The 13,013-nt window shown below is 42.6% G+C and overlaps 1 protein-coding gene across 2 annotated transcripts in view; it reads left to right on the forward strand.

Moving 5' to 3' along the window:
* trrap (transformation/transcription domain-associated protein) overlaps nt 1–13,013 on the forward strand; it is a 76,499-nt gene that overhangs the window by 40,452 nt on the left and 23,034 nt on the right. For both annotated transcript variants that reach the window (XM_068582877.1, XM_068582878.1), the window contains 12 exons: nt 377–590; nt 770–949; nt 1,138–1,284; nt 1,708–1,827; nt 4,490–4,777; nt 5,232–5,369; nt 5,687–5,799; nt 6,603–6,738; nt 8,801–8,992; nt 11,284–11,479; nt 12,257–12,375; nt 12,503–12,649. In XM_068582877.1, coding sequence (XP_068438978.1) covers nt 377–590; nt 770–949; nt 1,138–1,284; nt 1,708–1,827; nt 4,490–4,777; nt 5,232–5,369; nt 5,687–5,799; nt 6,603–6,738; nt 8,801–8,992; nt 11,284–11,479; nt 12,257–12,375; nt 12,503–12,649 — 1,990 coding nt within the window. The remainder of the gene's footprint in view (nt 1–376; nt 591–769; nt 950–1,137; nt 1,285–1,707; nt 1,828–4,489; nt 4,778–5,231; nt 5,370–5,686; nt 5,800–6,602; nt 6,739–8,800; nt 8,993–11,283; nt 11,480–12,256; nt 12,376–12,502; nt 12,650–13,013) is intronic.

Genomic DNA, 13,013 nt, shown 5'->3' on the forward strand with positions numbered 1-13,013 from the left:
TTACTCAATGAAGACGAGTAATTAACAGAATATCAATCCATCATCAGCTCTGACGATGTCTTTGAAACTGATATTAGAGTTCAATCAGCACATCTCTAATGTGCTCAACAAAAACTTTATTGATGCAGGCTACGAGCGCTCCCATTTTCTGTTATTTCTGTTTGTAGTTGGTGAATTGTTTTGTCCCAATTGTCTTACTGTAGTTCTGGCTCTTTCATCAACGCTGTGACTACTCTCAGTTAAAGCAGACGCTCTACATGGATTCAATATTTTAATATCAAACGGTGTTCTGCCTTTACAAATCATGCAAGTTAAAAGGGTAAAAGCTGACATGCAAGCTCCGTCAAATAAATGTTTTGTCCATTACATTATTCAGGGATGAGAGCCTTTCAGGAAGTGACATCACATCCAAGTTGGAGCCAGCCTTCCTCTCGGGGCTTCGGTGCACTCAGCCGCTGATCAGAGCCAAGTTCTTTGAGGTGTTCGACACCTCCATGAAGCGCCGCGTGTATGAGAGGCTGCTCTACATCGGCTGCTCTCAGAACTGGGAGGCCATGGGCAGCCACTTCTGGATCAAACAGTGCATAGAGGTAAGCCGAGGGCTGTCTCTGGTCTTTCACGAGGCCTTTCAAGCCTTTTATCCAACATTAAAAATAGTGCATTTTTGATTCAGAAGTAGTTTGATTTGAGCTACCCTCGTCACGCTGAGCCACTGTCTTGTAATTCGCTGTCACTGACCTTTTTTTGTGTGCGTGTGTGCGCATATTAGCTGCTGCTGGCAGTGTGTGAACGAAACACCATCATCGGCACCAGCTGCCAGGGATCCATGCTGCCGTCTATCACCAACGTCATCAACCTGGCTGACAGCCATGACCGCGCTGCCTTCGCCATGGCAACTCATGTCAAGCAGGAGCCACGTGAGAGTCAGACCAGCGAGACCAAAGAGGAGGTGGGACACTCACACACACACACACACACACACACACACACACATACACACACATACTCACACAATGCTTCAAGCAAACATTGTCCTATTAGGTGTGTGTTGCCTGCTGTGGTCCTGAGAACAGATTATGGCTCCTTGGCTGGCAAAGCTCTCCCAAAAGATGTTTGTTTTCCTCTCTTCTCTGGCAGGATGTGGAGATAGACATAGAGTTAGCGCCAGGTGACCAGACTGCCATCCCCAAGACGAAGGAGCAGGCTGAGAGAGATGCAGGCAACCAACTGCACATGCTGACAAACCGCCACGACAAGTTTCTTGACTCCTTACGGGAGGTCAAGGTAAGACTGGCCGCACTCTGTCCAACAGAACGGAGGGGCTGAGGAAACGGCAATTTTGTTAGAACCGGTCGTTTGGTGGGAAGGGATGATATAGTTAACGTCTATGAAGGGGATTTTTTTTTGTATTATCCTAATTACCCAGGGCCACTTCTAGCAGACAATCCAGTATTTGAGATATGTAATTTAATCATATTTTTAAATATTTTCCCTAATCTTTATATTACAGAAGTTTTTGTGATCCAGCCCCCTGCTGATTTTCATTCGAGCTATAAAACGCCGACGTGTTTTTTTACGTCGAACATCAGTTGAATACAATTACCGGCTCACTAGGATAGTAAATCAGCAGTACTCTTGAGTCCCGAAGACAGGGACCCACTGCCTTGCCGAGTCAGCAGCTGTCATCTTTTCTCTGCTCCGGGTTAGACGGGGGCCCTTCTGAACGCTCTGGTCCAGCTCTGTCACATCTCCACGCCGCTGGCTGAGAGGACCTGGGTTCAGCTCTTCCCTCGCCTCTGGAAGATCCTCTCTGACCGGCAGCAGCATGTGAGTAGAAATCGCGGACTTCTATCTAGTTACAACCAGATCACAGAAGCAAGTAGTTTGGTAACTTCTGTTTTTTTGCACATAGGACATATTAGTATGTGTAAATATGCTGATGGTTAAGGTAATGTGTGTGACCAAGTCATCACATTTTCAAATAGTGTAAAGATTCAATAAAAAACAAAAGAAATGCATGCTTCTTTGTCATGCACCTAATGTTTTTAGTGTCAACAACCAGCTCTGTGGGGAAATATTTGATGTGATTTTGCTTATTCAGTGTTGCGATAATACTTTGACAGCTTTCATACTATGAGCCACACAGAATGCAATTACTGAAACTACTTTTTAAAATCCACAATGACAATTCAGTCTCTTTCAGAATCTGAATCACAAAGACACCCTCAAGTATTTTTGCGCATTGCCTTTTTGTTCTTAATATAATACACTCATCCTCTCTCCATATCCTTTTATGCATCTTATCGATGACGCAAGCAGACAGCAACTCTGACCTTGGCCATCACGTTCCTGTCTCAAAACATGCAATTCTAATTAATGAGGATTCATTTCTGCTTAATATGGAAACGAGAAAGCAGAGGGAGGAATGCTGTAATGAGTTTAACGAACCAGATGCATGTCGAGTATTTTGAGACTCGTTGAAAGGCCTTGATTTGAAGTGATTGAGCTCTTAAATATCTGAAAGATGCAGTCATTAGAGAGATTGCTTTAAAGTGATGATATTTTCTTGTGACAGGCATGATGTCACAAACATGTCACATGTTTGTTCTGATGCCTGACCCAGCTCTCATACCACTATAGCACCGTATCAATTTATGGTGAAAATAGAATAATTACGGCGACTCAGGCTTCATTTCTTTGGGGGCGTTATTCCATGGGAATTATGGAAGAGCATGTTATTCTTCGGAAGGAATTTGATAAATTTGACGTACTGGCCTTTTCCACCACCAGCCCAATTAAAGTGACCATCAACGCATTAATTATTCTATGCTGTCAACGGGCAGTGGAAATTACATTCATTACCAATACATCATTTATTTCTGAGTGCGTGTGTGTCAGTCATGATTATCGGATCGCTAACTCAGCGGTTTTACTCAAAGTCTGTTTGGGCCGAATGTGGCTGTTCTTGTTGCCTGTATACAAATAGGTTACAAAATAATCATAAACATTAAATATCAGAGAAAATAAACAGCATTAAACTTTTTTTTTTATTAAGTTTATTTATATTTTGTGTTTCTAATCTAAATCTGCAAAGTAACTAGTAACTTGTAGTGTTTCTGTTAGGTGGTTACACACCACATGACCGACAACTTGATGCACATCCCAGGGCCTTTATTCTCCAACGCTTTCACGCATGGAGACATTATAACCCGTCTTCCTGCTCGCCCATGTCGTGCGTACCTGTAATCGCCAGGTGGCGTAGTGCTCACTGTGAACATCACATTACATATAGTAAATAGAGTTACATGGAGCAAAAAAAAAGTACAATATTTTCCTGTGAAATGTAGTGAAGTAGACTAACGTACAATGGAAATCAACTTTAAATTGTATTAAATTTGGTTATCCGGTAAACGTACTGTATGTTACGTTACATCACTGAAGAGCCGGCAGTTGTAATACAGTATGTAATAAATTATGTACAGCATACAGACACACTCCGTCCTTACACTCTTGGCTCGGATAATAAAAAGTAACTTTAATAGTGTTGCCCCCAGCTTGTTGGTTTGACTTTATTTTATTGTATTTGGCTGTTATGTACAATTATTGAAGAAGAAAAAAAGAGCATCTGGCTTGGGGGGGAAATACTATTCATAGAGACTTATGCTATATTCTATGCAGTATGGCAGATAGGACAAATTAAAAAATGTCCCATATATATTACCTGTTGTGAATTGTATTTGGCTGGTGGGAGGAAACCAAAGATTTACGTACTCGGAGAAACCCACACTACACGGGGAGATCAATGCTAACTCGCACATGCGGGGGCGGAGGGGGGGGGGGGGGTGTTCAACTCTCACAACTCAGCTCCAGGAGACAGAGGAGTCAGTGCACCAAGTGATATATCAAATAATATTGGTCTTCACTTGGTGCACAAAGTGCTGGGTGAGGGCCGGGACTTGATGCTCACTCAGTGTCCAGTGGGCGTGGGAGTCGATCTCGAGACAGAGTGTAGACCAGGCCTAGTGTCCAACCACGAAGCCACCGTGCAGCCGGATCGAACAGAACATGAAAAACATATTTCACAAGGGGTTCATCGTTGGAAAAAAGTCCAAAACCACTGGCCCTGAGTGGCCCTTTGTAGTTTAAACAAGCAAATAATACCATTACCTGAAATACAAGTTCTTAATAGTCTGCATTAATTGGGTCATGTTTTTGGAATACACAAACGGGCTGCAGATGTCCCTTCCCAGTAACTGTACTTTTTCTTAAAGCTCTTTTCCTTTTTCTCAACAGCTCTCTGTTACTGGAAGAAAGCATCATGTTGCATGTATAGGAGGCAACACGATGCCTTTATCAATAAGATATATCAGTTCACGGCTGCTTAAGTAAAACTCAGTAGTTAATCTCTCTCTCTCTCTCTCTCTCTCTCTCTCTCTCTCTCTCTCTTTTTCTTTCTTTCTTTCTTTCTTTCTGTCCCTCCATTCTACAGGCTTTGTCAGGAGAAATGAGTCCTTTCCTGTGCAGTGGCAGCCACCAGGCCCAGAGGGACTGTCAGCCCAGTGCCCTAAACTGCTTTGTAGAGGCCATGTCCCAGTGTGTGCCTCCTATTCCCATCCGCCCTTGTGTGCTGAAGTACTTGGGCAAAACACACAACCTCTGGCTGCGCTCCACTTTAATGCTGGAGCAGCAGGCCTTTGAAAAGGGCCTCAGCCTGCACAACAAACCCAAACAGAGCACAGAGTTCTACGAGCAGGAGAGCATCACACCACCTCAACAAGTAATGCATGTTAATATACCTTTTAAGCTGGCAGATCACATTCGTAATGTTTTGGGGCTCATTACCTATATGCATTAACTTAAAATTATTGATACAATGACGTGTTTCTTCCAGGACTTTTATTTTGTCAGAAAAAGAAAGTCTCAAAAAACAAAACGGCTCATACCGTGACACTCTGGCCGAACAGACAGAGACAAATCTTTGCGGGTAACTTCTTAAAAGTGCCTCTCTTCTTTTTCTCATGAACCTTCTCTTCCACGGTGGTGGATCTGAAAATATATCTGTCACGTGCGTCATGTATTTTTGTGTCACAGCCTCATGTTTAAAGGTGGCAATCTGCCTCTTGTTTGGATTAGACTCATCAGCAAAGCTGCTTTTGTTCATTTATAGTGCGATCACTGCAAATGTTTAAGTTTGTTCTTCTAAATCACACAATTGTTCTACTTCTCTCTAGGAGATTTTGGACTCTTTAGCCGAGCTCTACTCTCTACTCCAAGAGGAGGACATGTGGGCCGGCCTGTGGCAGAAGAGGTGCAAGTTTCCCGAGACTGCCACAGCCATCGCCTACGAGCAGCATGGTTTCTTTGAGCAGGTGAGCGAAAGCTTAAAAGGAAGCCATCGGCCACTTTAAAATAAATGTACGATCCTACTTACTATACACTGTTGCCGCTTTATTGGGTTCACCGTCCTGCAAATAAATCCTACCTCCATGATGGTGTTATTTAATTTTATGGGCTGTAATTTGTGGTGCCGTTAAATTATATTGCATTTCACTGAGGGATCTTTCATATCTATTTATATTGATGAGGATTAAAAAAATAATGTCACATCAAGGTGGGCAGGCTTTACCGATAATCATTTTAATAGCCTCAACAAAAGCTTTTAACATTTTTTCATGTGTCTGTTTAGGCCCAAGAAAGCTACGAGAAAGCGATGGAGAAGGCGAGAAAAGACCATGAAAGGAGCAACGTCTCGCCAGCCATCTTCCCAGAGTACCAGCTCTGGGAGGATCACTGGATACGGTAAGATGTCTGGATCCCAGAGGGCAGTCTTGTGTTACACATCAAGAGAGCCAGCACAGCACAAACCCAGTGTGGATTTTTACTTTAATACCTTCATATATATACTGTGCACCATTGATTGTTTAAACCAGATAACGTCTATTTCATTCTTGACACAAACTATCCAGCAAGGCACCCAGAAACCATAATATAAGAAACAAAATAAGGTTCTGCATGGAATGTATATTTTTCTTCTATAATTGTAGCATGTCGTTTTCTTTGCGGGCAAAAAATATAATTGTTGCTCATACGTGGGTGTGTCATAGGTGCTGCTCTTAGGAAAAAATGGATCTGCCAGGAGGGATATTTACATAAAGTCCACTTTGGTTGTGATGTATCTGAATTAAAGGACTTCTTAATCACTGGCCACAGTCTAGGATGACCACCATACCTCCTGGTCGTTTCCCTGCCCGTTAAAAAGCAATTATTGTTATTTTACATAAGGTTCAAATGTATTTGACCCCCAACATTTTGTATATTTCACTATTCCAACCATTTATAGCATTAAAGGAGACACACATATATGGCCTACGCAAATGTAAAAAACCCTGACAGTATTTAAAAAATCCAAATTGATAACCAGTGATTTTCTTACCAGGCAAACCTCCCACAGTGACGGCTGCAAATGACCCACTGTGAATTGGGCAAATAAAAAAATAGATTAAATTCATTGCTAAAATGTTGTTCAGCGCAGCTGTTGCACATTTAAAAGCATAGACTATAAAGTTGCCTCAACTTTCCCTCTCCCTTGTCTCCTTGTCCAGCTGTTCTAAGGAACTGAACCAGTGGGAACCTTTGACCGAATACGGCCAATCTAAAGGCCACTCAAACCCTTACCTCATGCTCGAGTGTGCTTGGAGGGTTTCCAATTGGGCTGCCATGAAGGAGGCTCTGGTACAGGTGAGTGGGGTGCAGTCACAATGTAAACATGTATTACTACATGTATTTATACACATGCAAACACATCTGCCCACAGGAGCGCTCTCAAAGTCTCCCAAAGGTTACAAAAAACAACAGTTAGACAGAAAATAGAAATTACAACCACACGTTCTCACGGACACGATCCCAGACTCAGTGGCACCACAAGGCTTGAACCCAGTGAACCAGAGCCGTGACTCGACTTTTTCTTTTTACTCCTGCTTTCAGGTACAGTGCGGTATATTAAGCGCAGGCCTCTTGTCACTGTGAAGTATAGCTACTTGATATTAAAACAATCCACAACCCCACGCTCCCCGTGGATAATGAGAGAGCTGGCTGTAAAGCTGTGGAAATGCAGTTCAGCTTTTTGCTCTGTTAATTTATTGGCCTTGTGTTTCCTAAAACAAAGTGTAGACGGGTGGCAAGCTCGTGATAGTACTTGACATATAACAAATACTCCTGCTTTGCTCTTTCAAGGAGACTTGGAACCAATCCATTGAGCCGCTCTGTCCTAAGGTGACACCTAATTAAATTGTCTGGATGGCGGCACCAACGCCGCTATATCCCTTCCTCTGCATTTCATTCCTTCATTCCTTCCTCCCCCTTTGTTCCTGTTTCCTTTTATTTTCTCCTACTTCTCCAACTTCTCTTCACTTGGGTTTTCTTTTTGTCATCACTACCCTCTTGACTTCCACCTCCATCTCTTCATCCTGCCCTCTGCAGCTCTGCTTTTAGCGGCTAATATTTACGACATTTGCGTGCGTGAATAATTACCCCAGCATCTGCTGCCGGGTGATTTGTTTTATGGTGGCGGAGAGGAGCAAGGCTTTCAGTCGCCTCTCTGCCGACTGCTCACCAGCTCCGAGGCGAAGTCCAAATGTCCCCGCTTTCGATTAAAGCTGGCTCTTGATAAGGGCGGCCCTGTCTCCAGGATATTCATCAAGCGTCGCCCCTGATAAGTGCGACTAACCGGTCACTATAATTTTCTCCGACATTGCAAGAGCTTACACAAATAAACACCTATGCTTCCTCTTTCTCTTGCTCTTTTCCTTTTTTTGGTCTTCTTACAACGTGTCTTTCTCTCACTCTCTTATAAACACAGCAGCAGACCACGGGTTTGACGAAGCGGGCTCCCCTGGGCTATTGTTTGTTTAGTGTTAATGCACTCAGCGATTTAATCAATAGCAGGGCCTTTTCCTCTCCTCCGCCTCTGTGTCAAACCCGCCAGGTTGATTAGTCATTAGTACAAAAGTCCTGCTGAAACCATTCAGAAAATTAATTTGAAACAGTATTGTGTGTTTGTGTTAAATTGTGCAAGGAAAGTGTCATAGGTCTTTTCCCCTCGGATGTTTTCATTTAATTAAAACTGCCACACTGCCAACGCTGTGAAGAGTGCGCGCTATGCTGCTTGACATCATATGGCCAAACAAGCACAAGAAGATACACCAACTGTGTTTCCTTTTCAAGAGAATATGTCACCAATTTCACGTTCATCCTTGTCTTTATTCTTAAATTAATCTTTCTTTATTTGCAAATAGTAGATATTGTCTGTTAGTGACTCAGTCAGCTGTTGCCAAAAGTATACATTTTCGATGTACACTTGTGTGTCATGACACACAATAGTTACAGAACTTAATATCACACATCTTATTACCTTAAACAACATATTTGTTGAGGAGATTATCTGTGCTGACGGTATGGATTTAACTGAAAAACGGGTGGATTTCTTCCCAACATAAAATAGCAAGATTTAATGCAAACACAAGTAAAGCTGGATTTTCTGGAGATGGCAGAATAAGTAAAAGAGTGATTAATGAAATGAATAACAAAACATGTATGCCCTTCAGATGAATGCAAACTATCAAAACTCAGTGTTCTTCTCAGTCATCTCGATATGGGACAGTACTTTTCAGAACGTCAGATATAAAAGCCTATGCTGTACTTAAAATAAAGTTCTGGATAATTCAGTTTCGTACCCGCAGTCTTTTGCTCCTATACAGTTGTGTTGAGACATGGAAATTGACCGTCTGTGCGACATTTCCAGGTGGAGCTGAGCTGTCCGAAGGAGATGGCGTGGAAGGTGAACATGCACCGTGGCTATCTGGCCATCTGCCACCCAGAGGAGCAACAGCTCAACTTCATAGAGCGGCTGGTGGAGATGGCCTCCAGCCTGGCCATCCGGGAGTGGAGGAGGTTACCTCACATCGTCTCCCATGTTCACACACCGCTGCTGCAGGTCAGTGTACAAAATGCATGAGAGATGCATGTCAAGAGAGCATCGGTGGCCTTGAAGCGGTGTTGAGTAACTCTGATTACAGCCTCCATCTCTTCTCCAACTCCATTTTGGAAAATTGAGATGGATGATTAAAACAAAAAAGAAAAAAACTAAAAACGTTCAAGCCTTTTTGATTCCACCATTAGAGATTGCAATAGACAGGGGCAAAGATGAAAAAGGAGAAAATTGAAAAAGGTAGAGTGAACAGAATGAGGGGACAGAGAAGAAGAGAGGGACAGAAGGAAGAGAGTTAGTTTAGAATAGCTGTAATTACTTCCCTGCCATCAGATACCATTTGATTAAATACCTGCAGTAGAATTACATTCACATGATGAATGGGACAGTCTGAATGAAGGTTAGAAATGGGCCATCAGCTGATATTAGCAGATAATTGTGAAAAATATTGCGTTGCCTAATTTATTTTGTTTTGGGAGATGCAAGAGGGGAGGGGTGGTGGTGAGGGGGGGGGGGGGGTTTAAGTCTTCAGTAAAGCTCTGATTCACTACATTTATCTTTTCAAAATGGGTATTTGAATTGGGTGAATAAGTTCTTTGTTATTGTGCTTGTGTGTTTTCGTGTGCGTGTGCTCGCATATGTGCAGTCCAATTATTTACCCTAGCCGAGGGAAAACAAGCTATTTATTCCTCTACCCAGCGAAGCGGCCGGTTGTAAATCTCCATTCCAAACTCTATATCTCACATTCACGACTCCATGAGCTCAGAGAGTAAGAAGCCCAGACTGTGCAAATACAGAAGGGTTCAAATACAATTCAAATCAAGTTATCATCAAATCCCAGCTCTTAGCAGTGACTGACGATCAATGGATTATCACCCACACTATCGATTATGAGGGTTGGCATTAATATTGATTGATGAGTAGTTATAATGGAATGATTGATGATATGTTCACAAAGCGGCTTTGGGCCAATCAATGGGGCTTTTTTCACAGAGTGAGATAGAAACCCTCTATTATCATTTTCCCTTCTCCTAGTTCTTTTCTTCTTTGCCATATTGGAGCAGGTTAGCCATTGAAGTAATGGAGGCAGACCGTATGATTTTCTCCACAAGATCATTTTAATGGCATAAAAGAAAAACTGCTGGACGGTATTGCTAATGCCAAAATGCTGTTAGAAAATATTGCTTTAGAAGTTTCTTCTTCTTAAATATTGGCCTCTGACGAGAACGTTGTGGCAAAAAACAACAACAATAACGTGTTACAAGAGGCAATGAGAAGGCATTGCTTTTTCTGAGGGTTATGTGACAGATCTTCAGGTATGGCAGTCTGTAGAGGTTAATGTGTGCGGTCACTTGGATCCATCTGGTTTGTGCAGGCTTTCGGCCCTGTGATTGTTGAGTACAAGTCTTAAGCCAGTGGCCTCCAGGAGGTCAGACCCAGCATTGTCGTTTGTCTTACTCTCTGTCAATACCCTTCCCGATAATTTCATTCTCTACCTTTCACCTCATCTTTTATGTTTTTCCCTCTCTAAAATGTTACCTTTGTATAGTACTGTTTCCATTAATGCAGCAGCCTCACATGTTGTTCTTGCCATCGCCTTTCTTCTTGTTCAATCCAAAAGCTGATCACTAAAAACCTTCTAACTATATTACTATCCAAACTTTACTTCTACCTCCTCCTCTTTTATCTATTTTTCTTTCATTAAATGCATTTACATTATTTTAGGGAAGATCTTTATTGTTTGTTACACCACACACTAAAGAAACCAAGAAAAAAGGGAATAGAGATAAGGCGGCACAATCTTTAATGACTCACTCTGCACTGATTTAGCATGCATGTCAAAACACCCTGAAGCAAGCGCAACATGAAGAGAACACACACAGAAAACAAACAATTGACTTTTCAATATAATGAGATGACCAGCCACTGGTTGACAGCGATTGGACACATTCTGTGTGTAATTTAGTGCAAACTAAACAGGGCATTTGGCCTGTAGCATTCATTTCTGGAGCTGTGTAGACACAATATCAACAAGATTAAGGGCAGCTGGTGGAGCTGTGTGCAGACCAAATCTTTGAAGCAGGCGAGGAAACACGGAACGTTAACTGTAAATAAATCAGTTATGCATTGCTAGCATGAGAAGCAGTTGCCATTTGGCTGCTTCTTCAGGTCATCCACCGTGCATGCATCATACAAGTTTAAAGTTAGAGTCTAAGAGTCAAGCGAGTGTGGTCAAGATACTGTATTAAATATACAGAAAGGTCGAGAGCAGATTCTCACTCCTAATTTCCCTCCAGGCGGCACAGCAGATCATTGAGCTGCAAGAAGCGGCCCAGATTAATTCAGGGCTTCAGCCAGCGAACCTGGGCCGCAACACCAGCCTCCACGACATGAAGACTGTGGTGAAAACCTGGAGGAACCGCCTGCCCATTGTTTCTGACGACCTGTCCCACTGGAGCAGCATCTTCATGTGGCGCCAGCACCACTATCAAGGTGTGACACACACTAACGGATCCAGTGCTGCTCCTAAGCTTGAGACCAGGGATACTGTAACACACATTCATGTCCACATGCATGACTTTTTGCACATTGTATGGTACTAAAGGTTGCCCTTCCTATGCAGACACACACTCCGTGTGCTGCTCGGGTATTTGTTAGTTCTAGGAAGGGGTCTTCTTTAAACGGACGCGAGTTGCAGAATACCCCCCCCCCCCCTCGGGGTCTCTGCACATTTCCAAATGTCAGCTAGCTAATACTCTCTCGCTGCAGGACATCTCTCACACACACACACACACACACACACACACACACACTTAATACTCACACACCACACACATATATTTAACTTGCTCTCACCTGCAGTGACTTTAAAACCATTCTGAGAGGCAGCCACTGCAAAATGTGATGTCTCAAGCAACTTGAGCTCCAACTCACAGTGTGAGGCCCTGAAATAATGATAGATATGATTCTGCAGCACCATGCCAATAAAATCCACTTCATTTATACCTGACAGCCTTCAAACCTATGTTAAAGTGAAATGGAATTTTCGTGATGAAATTCATCGCCATGGCCCATTTACTGTTCAATACGTTTAGTGTCCCCAGTGCCCTCCTCTGCATTATGACAGCAGAGCTTTCAGAGTGCTAGACGACCCCCGATGTTCATATCGCTTTCAGCTTCACTCTTTTTCCTTACGTCTTCAAGTATCATTATAAAGACAAGAGTACTGTATCAGGACAAAATATTATATTGTTTTGTCTTTGTCCACAGCCATAGTGACGGCATATGAGGCGAACACGCAGCATGATCCAAACAACAACAATGCCATGTTGGGAGTTCATGCCTCGGCTTCTGCTATCATTCAGTACGGCAAGATAGGACGCAAACAGGTACTGGTTTAGTCTCATGAGACATTTTTAGTCACGTAAAGTCAAAATAAGTGTGACTCAATAAGCAATTGTCAATATTTTTTCTCTCTCTTGTGTTTACAAAACCATGTCCCGCCTGTCTCCCCAGGGTTTGGTGAATGTGGCTCTGGACATTCTGAGTCGTATCCATACCATCCCCACAGTGCCCATTGTTGACTGCTTCCAGAAGATCAGACAGCAGGTCAAATGCTATTTGCAGCTGGCTGGCGTCATGGGCAAGAATGAGTGCATGCAGGTAAGATGCCCATAATTCTGTAAATGTAACTGATGGAAACACTTTCAGTGATCGAGCATCACCACAAACAATAGTTGCAAGTAACAAGTGTCATTTCAAAACATTTCATCCCCAAGACCATAATTAGTAATATATTACAATTGTGAGTGTTAGTCACGTTCAAAATCCCTCTTGGTTATATTAGCTTGTAAGTAACTCATGCAATATTTTATTAGCAAAATCAGTCTCCAGAAAGGGCACACATCATTTATTCTGTACAGGCTAATTATGTGTGATCAAAACATGATAAATATATCGCACCATGTGACACCTGCACCATAATGCAGCACAGCTGCAAGGCATTTGGACCGTGGTGATGCATGCT

The sequence above is a fragment of the Clinocottus analis genome, unplaced genomic scaffold (assembly GCF_023055335.1).
Source record: "Clinocottus analis isolate CAN_PGR_092001 unplaced genomic scaffold, fCliAna1.0.p SCAF_19, whole genome shotgun sequence".
NCBI classification, from domain to species: Eukaryota; Metazoa; Chordata; class Actinopteri; order Perciformes; family Cottidae; genus Clinocottus; species Clinocottus analis.